Source organism: Sciurus vulgaris (assembly GCF_902686455.1).
Source record: "Sciurus vulgaris genome assembly, chromosome: 14".
In the NCBI taxonomy this organism is placed as follows: domain Eukaryota; kingdom Metazoa; phylum Chordata; class Mammalia; order Rodentia; family Sciuridae; genus Sciurus; species Sciurus vulgaris.
The window spans coordinates 78347311-78362830 of record NC_136475.1 but is presented as its reverse complement, the minus strand read 5'-3'; the positions used below and the strand labels follow the sequence as shown (position 1 = coordinate 78362830).

At 51.1% G+C, this 15520-nt stretch overlaps 2 protein-coding genes and 1 long non-coding RNA gene across 7 annotated transcripts in view; 2 read left to right on the top strand and 1 right to left on the bottom strand.

Moving 5' to 3' along the window:
- Positions 1-8691, top strand: part of DRC1 (dynein regulatory complex subunit 1) — a 63784-nt gene extending 55093 nt beyond the window's left edge. The window contains exons 11-17 of the mRNA XM_079110125.1: positions 2219-2328; positions 3360-3449; positions 3996-4082; positions 5581-5858; positions 6856-6999; positions 7302-7404; positions 8451-8691. Of these exons, the coding sequence (XP_078966251.1) occupies positions 2219-2328; positions 3360-3449; positions 3996-4082; positions 5581-5858; positions 6856-6999; positions 7302-7404; positions 8451-8507 (869 nt within the window). The 3' untranslated portion in view covers positions 8508-8691. The remainder of the gene's footprint in view (positions 1-2218; positions 2329-3359; positions 3450-3995; positions 4083-5580; positions 5859-6855; positions 7000-7301; positions 7405-8450) is intronic.
- A 130-nt stretch (positions 8692-8821) lies between these two features.
- The window catches only part of OTOF (otoferlin), a gene marked incomplete at its 5' end in the record, with an annotated part of 86283 nt that continues 79584 nt past the window's right edge, over positions 8822-15520 (bottom strand). For 3 of the 5 annotated variants that reach the window (XM_079110120.1, XM_079110118.1, XM_079110121.1), the window contains 7 exons: positions 8822-10082; positions 12145-12245; positions 12329-12507; positions 13007-13248; positions 13387-13485; positions 14823-14911; positions 15267-15409. In XM_079110120.1, coding sequence (XP_078966246.1) covers positions 9902-10082; positions 12145-12245; positions 12329-12507; positions 13007-13248; positions 13387-13485; positions 14823-14911; positions 15267-15409 — 1034 coding nt within the window. In that variant the 3' untranslated portion in view covers positions 8822-9901. Of the gene's footprint in view, positions 10083-11150; positions 11739-12144; positions 12246-12328; positions 12508-13006; positions 13249-13386; positions 13486-14822; positions 14912-15266; positions 15410-15520 lie in introns of those variants that run through there. The other 2 variants (XM_079110119.1, XM_079110122.1) reach the window with 1 other exon arrangement.
- LOC306643822 lies at positions 10062-15276 on the top strand. Its single transcript, XR_013759070.1, has 3 exons — positions 10062-10629; positions 12988-13142; positions 13332-15276. It is a non-coding gene; the product is annotated as an uncharacterized lncRNA (long non-coding RNA).

Genomic DNA, 15520 nt, shown 5'->3' with positions numbered 1-15520 from the left:
TTTATTTTTGCCAAGTGCACTGTTGTGTACCTCCATCAGAACAAACTAATGTGTTCGTCTCTCTTCTTGTGATATCAGTGACCCCTAAGAATCTTTGTTTAAGAGCCATTAATGGCAGTGGAGTTGCAAATAGTGACATTTTATGTCTTCGTTTATTAGCTAGAACATTTCTGAAAAGAGCATCTTCCTCTCATCAGCTATTTGCTATCCTGAGATGTAGTTTGTGTAGGAAAAGCAGAGTAGATGCCTATTTTTTATTTTATTTTTATTTTTGGTAGTACTGGGGATTGAACCCAGGGCCTCACACATGCTAGGCAAGTGCTCTACCACGGAGCTATATCCCCAGCCCTGTCTTTTTCTTTATTTGTCAGCTTTCAGAATAATGGATTGGGTTTCTAGCACCTCCCAAATGTCAGTGAGGTTTTCTTTTTGAGGTTTTTGTTTAAAATATCATTCTGAATGCACGGATTGAAACAGATTTGAGGTATTTGAGTTTTCTATAGTTAATATCCTTGCTGATGCTTAGATTGTCCCACCGTGTGAATCTCTTTGTGCTGGCTTCTGGGTCCTTCTGACACAGCCCCAGTGGTAGGAGCTTCCTGGCTGTCCAGAATGAACAAGCGTTCCAGGCATATTTTACTTTTCCTGGAATCGGCCATTTCTCCATGAACGCCCATTCCTTTCCAATAGGAAGTGGTCCAAGGGTACATAGGATTTCTTTTTAATAATCAAATAAATCAAATTCATCCTAATATTTCCCAATTAAGAAGATGCCAGGAGTTTTACTTAACCTTATCAAAGTGTATTTCCTTTTTCCCAATTTGAAAAACTTGGTACTGACTCTAAAATAATTTCTCATCTGCTTTCCCCACAACACCACAACTTTTTCAGAAAATATCACCCGACAAAGAACAAATGGTTAGCAAAATAGTTCAAATTTTTTTGTAGCTCTTTTAGTTCTTAAAATATATCTCACTAGGATGTACAGATAGATTATTGCATTTTAAGGTCACTTGTAATAGTTTCTACTTGGTTTATTTCACCCATTGGATACTCAGGTTTCTTATTTTGCTTTATGTTTGATTATTAGGGATTTAAAAAATAATTTAGTATATAATTCTGTAAAATATTTACATGTTTTCACAAAATCTGTTGTAGAAAACAAGATATATTCCAAGAAGTCTAACTTCCATTCTCTCCATCATATTTCATCCCTCTCCTATAGATATCTATTAAAAATTGATGGTTTATCCTTCCATTGTTTTTAAAAATTATAAACAAATGTATGTGTTTATTTATTCATGTCAACAAGTTTTTCTAGGAAAGTGAAAGCATATACTTTCTTCCACTTTGCTCTTTTTACCTATGGTGTTCCTGGGGACCAGTCTATTGTAGTAAAAGAAGTATTTGTTACTTCCTTCTCACGTGGCACTCTGTGTCTGTGCCGTAATTTATTCAAATAGCTCTCTGTTGATCATCATCAAGATATTTCTGTTTTTGTTTATGATTATAGACATTGCTACAATAAATAGATTCATCTTTTCATGTTTTTGCTAGTGAATTCTTGGGATGGTTCCCTAGAAGAAGGATTGCAGGATCAAAGGGAAAAATGTCTGTATAATTATTTAGATTATTGCTGCACAGAGGTGACACCATACATTTTGCTTTTCCATCAGTGATTTGATATCTTGGACTCTTCAAAGACAGATATTATCTTCCCTTTTGAATGACCATTAAAACCTGGGTAACAAAATTATTTTTATTCCCACTTACTGATAAGGAATGCATGGGATAAAATATTTAAAATTTTAATTAAAATTCTGGCTCTTGCTCTCAGCCATCAGTTCTTGCTGACAATATTTCCCCCGTCCTTTAGTCGGCTGCTTCTAATCTTTGCAGGTTTAGAAACCAAGTAGCATGCTTTGGTTCGTCTCCTCAATGAGAATCAATAGGCTCATGCTCTCGCTCCCACTTCCTGGCTCAGGGCTGGATTTTGAGCATGAGGCCTCTGGGTAGATGCAGTTGGGGAAGTGAGACTGAGTTTTCCAGATGGTCTCCAGTCCCCAAGCCCTTGGCCCCACATTGTAGGCTTTCTTTAGCCCAGAGGGGCTTCAAGAGATACATTTTCTCCAGAAAAGCTTCCCAACTGTTTTTAAAAGTCATCAAGGCCAAGAACTTATCTCATTTTTCTTTTCCTCTCTCCATGACCCATCTGCAGATGAGGAGGGCTTAGAAGAGGGCGCCTCAGAATCCTCTTACCTGGATCTGCCCAAGCAAATTTCAGCAAAAACTACCAGAAAGATCCTGATGCTCCTGTGTGATGAGTCGGTGAGGTCAGCTAGGACTGCTTCCAAGTCCTACTGGGCTCCATGCAGCCTGGGGTCAGGAGTGGCTGCCCTCCCCTGGCCATGCCCTTAGAGTGGGCCTGAGGAGTGGAGGTGGGGTTGGCTCTGGACTTGGGGACCAGTTAGCAGAGAGCCTGTGCTTCTGAGCTGGCCCAGCAAGGTGTAGTCCAGGTGAGCTAGGAGCTCTTGCTAACTGAAATCAGTGCTTGCCTTGAGCATCAGTCTCACCTCCATGAACCCACCTCCCAGGTGCTGTGGCTGCACTACCTGTGGCCTTCATCTGGGGGTTCAGTTTGCAGTTATTCTGGGTGATTGCATGGTTCATCTGGAAATCAGTTTGTGACCAAACATTCTCAATATTAGGTTTCAATTCTGAGGTGGGTGAAGGATGGATGGCACCCTCAGTTCACTTGGGATGGCTCAGGCAGTTTTCCTTGGTGCAGGGCCATTGAGGTGGCTTCTGCTGAAGGAGGTGGCTGGCAAGTCCTCCCTCTCTATACACAGGCTTGACACCTTCCACTATGTGTCTCGGCTCCCAGCAGCTGCTAGTCTCATCCTCTCCCTGATCCACTTCATAGGCTCTGTGTTCTGACAGGGCCCATCCACCTTCCTCCATGCCCTCATCTGCTCAATGGAGGTCTACTGCTGGGTTCTGTAGCTATTTGAGAAATATGAGTGAAGTGGGTGCCTATGACGGTCAGGTTTAGACTGCTGTGGAGACTCAGGTGTTTTCCCGGTGGCTTGGGGGCAAGGTGAATAAGCACGTTTCTGAGGTGGAGGGCAGTCTATAACCATGATGAAGACTGGCTTTATTCTTGGCCTTGCTCCCTGGGAATGGCTCTTAGGCATTCCTAGATGGCCTTCATCTGGGGACCTTGCTGCCCAGAGTCCCAGTCATGTGGCTTCCATTCTGTGGAGTTGTCCTTAGAGAGTTAGACAGAAGGTGGCTGCAGACCCTGTGCCTCATTCCTGAAGCCTGTCTCTAACTGGTGATGCCTTCCTCCTCCTCCTCAGGGCTTCCTCATAGAGAGCAAGCTGTTGAGCCTTCTTCTTCCCCTGGAGAAGAACGAATGCTATCTGCTGAGGTTGGACGCCATCTTCTCAGTGAGTCCCACTGGGCCGTGAGGACATTGGGGTACCAGGGGGTGAAGCCTGCCTCATTCTAAGATAGCCCCTCTGTCCAGTATTGCCTCAGCCCTGAGACTAGATGAAGGTCTCATGGGGGCTTCCCTGGCTCACTGTCATAACCTTCCCTTCACTTGCTCTCTGTGAAACTGTCCTCAGCACCATTTAGATGTTTCACATCCCTGTCCTTCTTCTGCTAGTTTCACTTTCATGGCCAGGCTCTCAAGTCCTAGGTTCTCCCCGACACCCACAAACTCAGGTATGTGTTTGGTGCCCCCTTAGCTCTCTTGCACTTACCAGATGTGGAGCCATGCCTCACTCTGAGCTTTGTTTCTCCATTCTGATGTCCTCGAATTCATAGTAGCTTCTCAGTGTTGGACCAGTGTCCTCTACTCTGGGCCACAGCAGGCTCCAGGGATGCTCAGTGGAGCAGCAGCGTCTCCTCTGAGGAGCTGCGAGTCAGCCTCCCAAGCCTGTGATCTCTTTGATGGTGTCTGAGCAGTAACCTATCTGCCCCTCCCCCAGGCCCTTGGAATTGAAAGCGAGGATGACTTGTACAAACTGGTGAAGTTCTTCCTAGAATACCGAGCCCATCATTTATCCGCCAGCCAGGTAAGGTGAGGTGCAACTGAAAGGGCTTTTCAGTTCTCCTGGAAGCCCACAAAGGGCGTTGCTGTGTTTGAATAATACTTCTGGGGCAATCTGGGGGGGTTATGCCAGGAATAGCCAATGTCATTTTCCTTATTATTATTTTATTTGCAAAGGGAAGAGTGACTGGGGGAGAGATGCTCTTCCCATATTGAGGTCCACAGGATCTGTCCCTGGGCCTTCCTGCAAAGCCTGGCCTCAACCACTATAAGATCAGAGCCACCACAAACCATTAACACTTTCCTGAAAAGCAAGGATCATTTGTAATGCTATACACATCTCTGTTGTAACTGATTTCAGTAAGAGAACCAAATATCAACTATTCTGAAGAAGTCATCATGTTAAAAAATATGAATTTTTAATACAAAAATTGAAATTTTTGATTAAGTGGTAGAGTACTTGCCTAACATGCATGAGGCCCTGAGTTTGATCCCCAGTACCACAAAAAAGAAAAAATAATGAATTAAAAAATTTGAGTGTGAGTGACCTGCTAGGTCTCCAAAAAGAATTGGTAAAGTGGACAAAAAATCTGGACATTTGGTAACAGTGATGACTGATGTGTTGGAAATGGGCACATTATAAGTTGTTGGTAGGAGTGCAAATTGTCACCTGCAAGTAAGGACGATTTGACAGTATTAATTACAAAACTCTATACACTTTGCAAAGATTCTTCTAGAATTTTATTCTATAGATATTTCTCAATACAGTTGAAATGATGTGTTTATTATATTATTATTAATAAATAATAAATAATTATTATTTATTCATTGCAATGTATTGTTTGAGGCAACAGAAAACTGGAAACAACCTCCATGTCTGTCACTGAGGAGTTTATTTAATAATATATTTGCACCTATACAATGGGATACTGTGTAAATTAAAAAAAAAATGAAAACAAAGAACAAGGAGATTCTTTATATGTCTATGCAAAAATGTAAGCCAAAAGTTGCAATTTATAAAACAACATGTATCAAGTAGTATCATTTATGTAAAAATGGGAAGGAAAAGTATTTTATGTATGTATTTACATATCTATTTGCTTATATATACATATTGTATCTTTGGAAGGGTCCATAACTAGCATGATAACATTAATTTGCCTATAAGATGTAGATTGAATGAACTGTGAGACAGGATTCTTAAATTTAAAAATGTAAACAATTGACTTTGTGTTATGATTCAAAATGAATTTTTTATAACATGTCAGCTTTATGCATATCAATACAATGAACACCTGTGGACCCAGATTTAGAAACAGAACATTGTCATTGTTTTGAAGGCACCCCCATGCCGCTACCTGTCCATCCCCTCTCTTTTTCCATCTTTCTCCTGTTTCTGTCCTTGTGGAAATGTCTTTTGTAACTTTCCGTAAACTGTGCTCCATTTTCGGCTCTTCCTGTTTCTCTTCACACATTGGTGCTCGTATATCCCCAACCCACTTGTCCCATGTACCCTTCTCCAGATCAGCCCCTGGACTCAAGCAAACCTGGAGCGATCGAGCTTGATGTCAGCTTTGGAGAGAATGAGCTTGATGTCAACGTCAGGGTTCGAGAAGAGCTTGATGTCGGAGTGGGATCTGGAGCAGGAGCAGGAGGCAGAGTCTCTACTGGAGGGGGAGGAGGAGAGCTCTGTGGGCGGAGAGCAGGAAGAGGAGGAGGCCCCGCCTTCTCCCAAGCTTATCCACCCCAACGAGGTCCTCAAGGTCCTGGAGGCCTTTGTCATGGGTCTGAGGAAGCCCAGGTGCGCATGGCCCAGGGCTTGCCCTAGACCTGGGAGGTGTGGGGACTGGGAGCCAAGCAGGGGCTAGTGAGTACAGAGGCTCTTGGGCAGAGTCAGCAGAGAATCAGGGTGTAGGGCTGATTGATGCTTTCCCCATTCCCCATTGGTTTCACCAAACGTTTTTGGAGGTCTGCCATGCTTCTGCAAAATGGGCATAAGTCCTTAAGGTCAAATGATATCAAAGCCTATGTGATGTGTGGCATTGTTCAGAGGAGGAAGTGGCCATCTCCATTTAGCCTGTCAGAGAGAGTTTGGGGAGGAGATGGCACTGGAGCTGGTGGGTAAAGTAGGGTAAGGGCTTCTTAGGACATAATAGCACAGGGGAAGGCCTGGTGCACTCAGGAGTCACCACTGGAGGGAGGGCTGCAGTGTTCCGGCTCTGGGTGTAGGACCAGTGAGCAGGGAGCCAGGTCAGGTCTTGGAGAGCCTCGCCCTGTGTGCCGACAATCTTTGTCTTTGTCCTGCTGACTGGAGCCGGGAGAGGATATGAAGCAGGTGGGGAGCCGTGATTTGACTTGCAGTTTAGAAAGATCCCTTGATAGCAGGGATGAAGGGGGGATATGGAGAGGCTTGTCTGGGTGGGAGGGAATGCCATTCTGGATTAAGGACATTACTGAGGGGATGGAAGAAGGTGCCAGAGTTCAAGAGCTGATATGGAAGCATTCATGGAAAAAGGGGAGGCATAGTAATAGGCTGGAAATCCAGGGAGGCAAACAAAGAGAGGTGGGTGAAATTCCAACCATACATTCCCGAAGGTGGAAACAGCCCCTGTCAGGAACTTGGAAGCAGGTGAACTTTCTGAGAGTCTGCCACAATCTAATAGACTCGGACAGCTGGCTGGGAAGGTGGCCAGTGGAAAATGCAGGATATCTGTGACTGACTTCAGGCTGAGACTGGCACTGCTTGGGGGCCTTGGATGTCAGGGGGAGATCATGGCACTAGTGCTCTTGACCTTCAGGAACTTCCGGGCACCAGTGAGAATGACAAAGTCTAAGCGAGATAACTCAAAGGACTCTGAATATTGGAAGGCCCTGGCTACGGTTATCCCTTCCTCCACGCAGAACCTCTGGGATGCTCTCTACACAGCCTTGGAAAAATACCAGTAAGTGTGTGTGTGATGACCCAGGAGGAGGAGGGAGCAGGGCAGGTCTGTGGGGAAGACCCTGCTCTGAGCGGCCACACTCCAGGTCACACAGTCTTAAAGAGAAAAGCTGTGTGCGTTGGGTGAGTGGTGGTGTTGGGGGCATTGGTTGGTCTATCCCTGTTCTGTCGCTAGCCTGGGTGGAAGGTGAGGCTTCTGGAGTCTTCCTCTGCCTCCAGCCAGAACAGACACAGAGGTCCTGGTCCTCACTTGGATGAGGATAGAGGATTCAGTGGGCCTCTAACCTATTTTCCCACCCAAAGCCTCGTCCTGACCCAGAGGGCCAAGCTGCTGACGGAAAACAATTCTCTGGAGCAGCAGAACTCTGAGCTCCAACTGCTGCTGCAGCAGTATCTCCACTCCAAGGTGGGTGGGCAGGAGCGTGGGGCCACGGTTGAAGGAGGGTGAGGGGTCCCTCCCCAAGGTCAGGTGGTTTAGACGGGATGCAGAGCATGCAGAGCAACAGTAGCACCTCAGGTGGAGACAATGACAAAGCAGTGGATGCTGCCAACCAGGTTGTGACCATGTCCCTTTGGTGCTTGTGGTCTTGGTACCAGCCTGTTGGGACCATATTTTGCAAAGCCAGCTTCCCAGCTTAGAGTCCCCCTGTGCACTTTTTCTCACTTCTAACAACTCTTTGTGAGGCAGAAACTGTCCTCTCTACTTCACAAAAGGCCACAAAACCTGGAGACTTGGGGAGGTGCCCAGGGACCAGGGCCATTTCCACTCTGCCAGCTTGGCTTCCTTGGCCTGTGATGTGACTGGCGGATGTCCTCATGGGAAGAGGAGTCTGTTGTTGAGCAGATAGCTCTGCCAGCATGTGCCTCCTCCAGCAGTAGTCATGGCCACCTCCCCTTGGCCTGGCCAGAGGAGAGAGGGAAACGTCCTTCTGCAGCGGTCCTGTGCTCTCCTCTGCTGTCCTTCACGCGGTGCTGAGCCTGTGGCCCAGAGGGTCATGGTGGTCATCAGCTACACACGTGTGAGGCAGCTGAGGCCAGCCCCAAGTGCAAGATGCGTGGCCTGGGCCTGGTCTCAAGTCCCAGGCCACACCCGAAAGGCAGATGGCATCATGGTGGCCTCTTGGCCTGTGACAGGACTTGGACATTTGGGGATCTTATGGCCCTTGTTTCCATGGACTCTGTGTACAAGAGGATCAGGAGGAGGGATGGGCAGGGGCAGTGGTGCCATGGCAAGTGAAGAGGGGTGGTGGTTTTGAAGGCATGGATGGGGGCAGGCAAGGAGCGCGTGGAGCAGCAAGCCCTGGCAGCCTTCAGCTCTGTGTGTACTTTGCTTTGGAGAGGAAGAGCTTGCAGGGGTTTGGAGACCCGTGGGGCTAGCTACGTACTTGACCCCCAGAGGCCAAGAAGAAGGAGGGCCTGGGGGAAAGCAATGACCTTCACTTTCTTTTTCAGATAAACTCTGAACTGCAGATTCCTCCGACTCATGTGTTCCGGGTACCCACAAAATAGAGGTGGACCTCAAAGGGCTGACGCGTCCTAGCTGGCACTGGGCTGGTGCCGGAGCTGGCACTTACTATCTAGTGATCTGGGTCCACTCTAGATTTTTCAGAGCTGTCTCACAAGCCTGCCAGTATAAGTCAACAAGAGGAGTTACCCGTTTCCTGTAGTTCTGATTAAAGTCTTTTGAACACTGTGGCTGACTGTTTAAAGAGACCAGGTCTTGGCTCAGGTCTTGTTGTGTGACCAGACTGAGGCCAGTGGCATGGAGTACCTTCTTACTTCTGGGGGCAGCTGGCTTCCATGGGTGGAGGCTGGAACTCTGAGGCCCTTATGGAATCATGAGCCTTCAGATTGTCCCCAGGCCTGGAAAACATTTTCTGTGCTTTGGGGGCCCTGGGTGCATCGTGGTGTGCCTTCTGTGCTGTGGTGGGCGGCTCCTCCTGTGGGCAGCCTGAGCAGGCAGCCCTGTATCTGAGGCTTATCTTGAGCTCTGGACCATGAGAGGCCACCATAAGGGAAGATTTGCCAACCCAGCGTGTCTGCTGACCTGTACCCCACTGTGGTGGCTTTCCTCTCGCTGTATGAACAGACTCTTCAGCTCAGTGTTTGATTTATTTATTAAGAGAAAAATCACACTCAGGAAAGAAAAACAGCCAAGAGAAACCCAGTCGCAGGCAGGGCAGCACTTTAAGCACAAACCCCTGGCAGCAGCTGCTGGCAGGACAGGAGTGCCTCAAGGGTGGGGCCGTGGGGACATGGGCTCAGCTCAGTGTTCCTGTCTGGGCTTGTGAGCACCACCCGGGCAGAGGGGCCTGGGAAGTGTTAGGAGCCCATCCACCTGGGCTGGGCACCCGTTGACAGGCAGCTGCCTGAGAAGGGTCAGGAGCCAAGTGGAGCGTGGGCGGATGCAGCAGCTGCCCCGGGACTTTCTGGGGCAGGACTGGCGGTGTCGGCTGTGCTCACGGGCACGGTGGCCATGCCCTTTTGCTCCTTTGTTCTTTGCAGAGCCCTGGGCACTGGTCTGCATTCCTTGGTTAATCTCATTGAAGTTCTAATCCGGGGCTCAGAAATCCAGGGGAGGGTTTGGGGCAGCTTCCTGTGGAACAGGGCTTGAAGGAGGGAGGGTGGACCCAGCAGGTGGGGCAAAAGGGACCTGCTCCAGGTCCCCATCTCTTCCCATGCTACCCTGTCCCCAGGCAGGATCTGAGGGGCAGGACTGGGCAAGCAGCGGTCTGGGCAGTGTGGATGGCAGCAGCCAGGCAGGCAGGAGAGGGCCTGGCCCAAGGCTCCAAGGGTGGACGTGGGGCTGCTCAGGCTCTCCAGGGAGTGTGGGAAAGAGTCCAGGCTGCAGGAAGGGAAAAGGCAGCAGGCCCTGGAGAGGTGCGGAGGGATGTGGCAGAGCCTCATGCCCCTAGCAGCTTCTTGACCATGTAGCCGGGGAGGCTGTAGAGGAAGAGGGCCAGCATGAGCAGCCCCAGCAGCGCCAGCACTATCTTGATGATGAGCCACTTGTACCGAGTGCAGATGAGGTACTTGATGGACTTGAGCGGGTTGAGGAACCAGACGAAGGCCGTGTCGGGCCGGCTGGGGGAGCGGAGGAGCCGCCGGTCAGGCCGTGGCACAAGTGGCCCCCACAGGGCACCCGTCCCTCTCCCTCTCCAGACCCAAGAGGCCCTGAAGCACACTCAGCCCACACACTGGGCAGTGGGTGTTGGGCCGGGCGTAGCCTGTTTCCGAGCACCAGACTTGCTGCTTGCAGAGCCTCGCCCTCCCCGCGGGGCCTTGGTGCACCTCCCAAAGCCTCCATGGAGCCTTTTGGCTGGGGGCACGCTCCTGGCCTCGGCCTTAACACTTGCAGTGGGGTGCCGCCTGTGGCAGTGGCCTTGGCCCTGCGGGCCTGTACTCAGCCACGTGTCACACAGGGTCGTGTCGCCCCACGTTCTCAGGGGACTGTGTTTTGCTACCTCTTCCTTCGTGATGAGCACAGATTTATGTCCCACAGACCTGGCCCAACAGGGCACGCTGCCCTCGCTGACCTGCTCTACCTTCTCTACTGTGCCCTCTGCGGAAAAGAAACGTTCTCGCCAAGAGGCACTCGCTGAGCTCACCAGAACAACGGGTTTCACAAGAGGTCCAGATTTCAGGTTAAAGTACTAAAATGCCTGTTCAACCTACTGCCTACCGACTCCCGGAGCATGCGGACTACACCCCGAGAGTGAGCTCAGGATAAGTGGGACAGTAAAGTAGGGGCTTGGGCACAGGGCGCCTAGAGTTGAAGCCTCCATTTCTTTATGGATAGTAGTCATGGCTGATTCCTGGAGTTGGTGAAGCGGCGATGTGAGGGTGCGTGTGAAGCTCTGAGCCCATGGTGGGGGGGTGCTAGGTACTGGCTGCTGAACGTCTGAATGGACGGAACTATGGTTCCACAGGGCAGAATCAGCACCACATGGGGACATCTCTTATCCAGATTTTTTTTTTTTTTTTTTTTTTTTTTGGGTGCTGGGGATCGAACCCAGGGCCCTGTTCCTGCAAGGCAAGCACTCTACCAACTGAGCTATCTTCCCAGCCCTCTTTTCAGGTTCTTGGTGGTGAATCCTAGCCAAACCTTTCCCCTTTCCCCATCACTATCTCAACTTCCTTCTGCCCGTGAAATTCAAGGACAGTCTGTGAGGACTGTGGCTGAGATAGGAGGTGCTGTGGTGTGAAACACACCAGATTGGCAGTTTGGACAGCTAGGCTGGAGTCCCACCCAGCTCTGCCCTAATTTACTGGGTAACCTCGGGTGGGCTATTCACCTCTCTGGTCTAACATAAGAAAATGTAAAGTAGCCAATTCTAATTCTAAGAGTATAATTCTGTTTTGAAAGCTTGAAAGTTGTCATGCATGTTTGCGTGGACTTGGGTACATGCGTGTGTGTTTAAGCGTGTGTGTTGGGGGTGTACATGTGTGCTGTGTGCATCCGTGTGTGTGTGTGTGTGTGTGTGTGTGTGTTCCATGTGACAGCAGCCCTTGGTCCAGAGGCAGAGGGGAGAAGTACCAGACCCAGGAGGCTGCGGGGCTCAGGCCCCAAGGATCTTCTTGGCCAGGTAGCCAGGCACAGAGTAGAGGAAGAGGGCGAGCAGGAGAAGCAGCAGCAGGAGCAGCAGCAGTTTGAGGAGTAGCCAGCGGTAGGTGTGCCACAGGAAGTAGCGGGCAGACTTGAGAGGGTTCAAGAACCAGATGAAGCTTGTATCGGGCCGGCTGGAGCATCAGGAAGAAAGGACGGGGGGCTGGGGCTGGGTGTGGTGAGGGGTCTCTGCTGAGGGGGAAGCCCACCTGGGCAGAGTATATGAGTTCTGGGACCCTCAAAGCTGGTTGAGGCCCAACACCATCACTGGAGCTGCTTGCTTTTGGCAAAATCTAGGAATTACCTATAGCTCTGTGGATGGGAGAGGAACTGCTTCCTGGACCCATCCTTTGATTCAGAGGAAAGTGGAGGGATTCAGGAGTGAAGTGGGGGGCTCCCGCGCAAAGAGGCTGTGACCCAGGAAGGAATAGAGGTTGCCTGGGGAGTGGGGGCAAGAAGACCGGAACGTTCTGGTCCCTCCTTCCTGCTCTGTCCCCTAAAACCAGCACAGTTGGGGGTCCAGGCAAGCAGGGCACTCACTTGGGTTTTTCTAAGGGGTCAGGTTCATTGCGGGCCAGGCCCACTGGATTCTTCTCAGCCTCCTCCGCTGTCAGCAAATGCAGCTCAGCCTCTACTTTGCCCTGCAGAGAACAGAAAGGTCCCAGGGCCTGGGCACCCAGCCTGGCCCAGCCTTGCACACCCCTGAGCCAGAGGTGGTGCCTACCGTGAGCTCAAACTCATCATTCTCATTGCGGGCCAGAAGTGGCCACCAGCCTTTGACCCGCTTCTGCTTGAAGATGGAGACCAGGGGCACGTCCACCTCCCCGGTGGCCATCTCCATGGTGCACTGCTTGGCTGTCTTTGCGCCTCGTGGGAACCGGTTCAGGTCCAGCTCAATGGCCCCTGTGGCAATCTCAGAGTCAGCTCTGGGCAAATGTGACAGGGGCAGGGGGCTCTGGCAACCTGGGCACCTTGTTTGTCCCCACATTTTGCTCAGGTCCTCCTATAGCTTAGTGGGTATCTCCTGGTATCTGCCATCCACACCTCCGGGGAACATCCAATGGTCAAAGTCCTGCCAATCTCACCAGTTACAGATGAAGATTAGAATTTGGGGGAAACCTTGCTTTACAGAGGCCCAGAGAAGTCTCCTAACCTCCTTAGGGAGCCTTGCTGATTTCTCCATCAGCATTTGTTGCCTGCTTCTTGATGTGTCCAAAGCACCTTGTATGCCTTGGTAATGACACTGGGGACATCTGCCCCATGCCTGGTTAGGTGGATTCTGGGGGGGGGCAGGAACCCGTCTGATACCTCTGGCTCTCACGGACTACGTAAGGGCTCACCTGCCCCTACCTCTTCCACCTGCCTCTCTGTTCCAGACGCTAGGCCCCGCCCTGCCCCGCACCCAGGAAGTCGTCGGCTGAGAAGTGGTCGGCATCCCAGATCTGCAGGGTGAGCCGCGCAGGGATCTTGTACTCGGTCTCATCCCAGGAGAACATGGACTCCTTCTTGGAGATGACGATTTTCTCCTCAGCGGCCAGGTAGTCGAAGGGGAACAGGTAGCGCCAGTTGAAGTTGCCCTCACCAGTGAGGGAGTGATAGTGGACGTCCGTGTCCTGCTTGTCCTCCTGCTGGCCCTTGAGCCACCTGCCAGGAGCCACATGCTCCAGACTTGTGGCCAAACCCTGGGGGCCTCCCCCACCCCACAGCCCCCTTTTCTTCTCTCTCAGGAAGGAGGAGGGCTTGCCAAGCTCAGGCCCCCTGGCACAGGGTCCTCTCACCCACCCCCGGACAAAAATGTCACTGGACTTCTCTCCAGTGAAGAAGTCGTCATCCTCTAGGACCACCTCGTCCGTGTTCCACACGATGACCCGCAGCTCGTACCTGCACAGGAAGGAGGGCCGATCGGCTGCCTGGGGTGGGGGTTATCCCCGGGTTCAGGGTGGGGGCTGGAGATGGGCCAGTGAGTGAGGCCCTGAGTTCTTGGGTTGGCTGTGTTTGGGACAGTTAATGGAGGCCGGAGGGAGGCCTCTGTCTTCTGGGGCCCAGGGGAGCCAGACCACCAGCTAGGCACACGCTGCCTCTGCTCAGGGGAGGGCCAGTCAGGCTGGAAAAGGCGGCACACTCCTGGACAGGGTGGCTAAGGACAGGAGCAAAGAGAAGAGTGGCTGAAATGAGGCTGGAGAGTCAGGCGCAACCTCCGTGTGACTCCAGAGATCAGAGCGTCTCCAGTTTTAAGAGGAGTTTATGTGTAAGCCTGAAAGCCTGCGATGGAAACCCATGAACGCAGGTTTCCTTTATGTCCTTGTCCCCAAAGAGGAATTCCCCTTGAGATTTAATTGTAATTATAAATAAGGTAGTTATATTTCAAGAGTGAGGCTGAGTCATCACTAAAAATGATGGGAATGTGGCTCTGTGGAATTGCAGGAACACAGCAAGGACTGCAGTCCAGGGTGGCCTGTTGGCTTGGGTTTCCCTCTTGTGGTAGGACCTGGAATAGCATGCCCATCGCCTCAGGCCTGGAGGATATTCCTGGCAGAACCGGTTGCTTAATTTGCTGGGGCCAGCGAGAATGGAAATGCAGGGCCCTTTGCTAAAAAAAAAAAAATCTTCAAAAAATCAAGATGGCAACATTGGACAGGTAAAGAAGGTGAGGCCCCGAGTGTGGGGCTCTGTACAGTTTCATGTAACCAGGAAGCTGACCTGAATCTAGGCCACTGAGGGTATCAGAGGCGGGCAGTGGCTCAGCCCTGCCATTTTATAAAGGGGAAATTTGAGGACAAAGTGACCTGGCTTCTGACTCAGAGCTTTCTCCACATCACTTCCTCCTGCAAGGGTGCAGTCAGGTTCTGTCCCCCACACGTGTGTGCACACGTGGGCATGCACACATCGGGTGCCATAGGGGCGTGAGCATGGGTGGGCCAGTAGGAGTGTGTCTACGAGTGGCTCATCTTTGCAGGGATGGGCGTGGGCTGGGGTATTGCCGTGTGGCTCTTCTCCCTCATGGCAGAGTAGAGGGTGTTCCCCTGTCCCACAAATAGGGACCTACCCAGAGCAGTCCCCACAACTCCCACAACCATTTCTCCCTCAGGAGGTCTGGCCACATCTGAGGCCCAGGGAATGGGGACGGACCAAGGCCATCTGGGCCTGTGCCTCCTGCCAGAAGGACTGGTCACAGTGGGAAGTGGGGAGGGGAGTAGTTTGGGCTCCAGGAAGCTCACTTCTTTGGCTTCCTGGGGGAGATGTCCAGAGGCGTCCCAGGGGCTGGCATGTCCATGGGGAACATGTCCACCCACAGCTCCAGGCGGCCCTGAGGAAGAGAAGGTCATGGTAGATGTCTCAAGGACTTCTCCTCTGTCTGGGAAGGACAGTTTCCTCACCCGCCCAACCCATGTTCTGTCACCAGTTTCTCCCCTTTGGATGCCAGGAATTCCTGTGTTGTCACCTATAACCAATCACAGCTGCTGTGGGAGACAAATCTGGTCTCCACTTGCAGACAATCCTCATTCAGAGCAAAGACACTTGCCACTCAAGTTGGCCAGACTGCCAGGTTTTTGGGAGTGCAGCCAATAGCATGAGGTCCCTTTTCTATCTCCATGTACCCATGTTGCTATTCACTGATTCTAAATACCCAGGAACCCCCCATTCTGGCTAGAAAATATCACCTGCTCTATTCCTGGCTTGTCAGGGTTCAGCAGTGGCCTGGTCTCCACGTGTTCTGGCACCAGGCGGCAGCCCACTCGGGGGATGTCCTCCCAATGCCTCAGGGCAGACAGGGCCACATGCTCATCCGTGGGCTTCCTCTGACCTGTGGGTGCCAGTGGCTCAACTGCACACGCGGCTCCCCAGAACCAAGGCGCCTGTGCTGTGACCAGGGCCTTATCGCCATAAAGCTCTGAGCCGTCCCCCCTCCACCCAG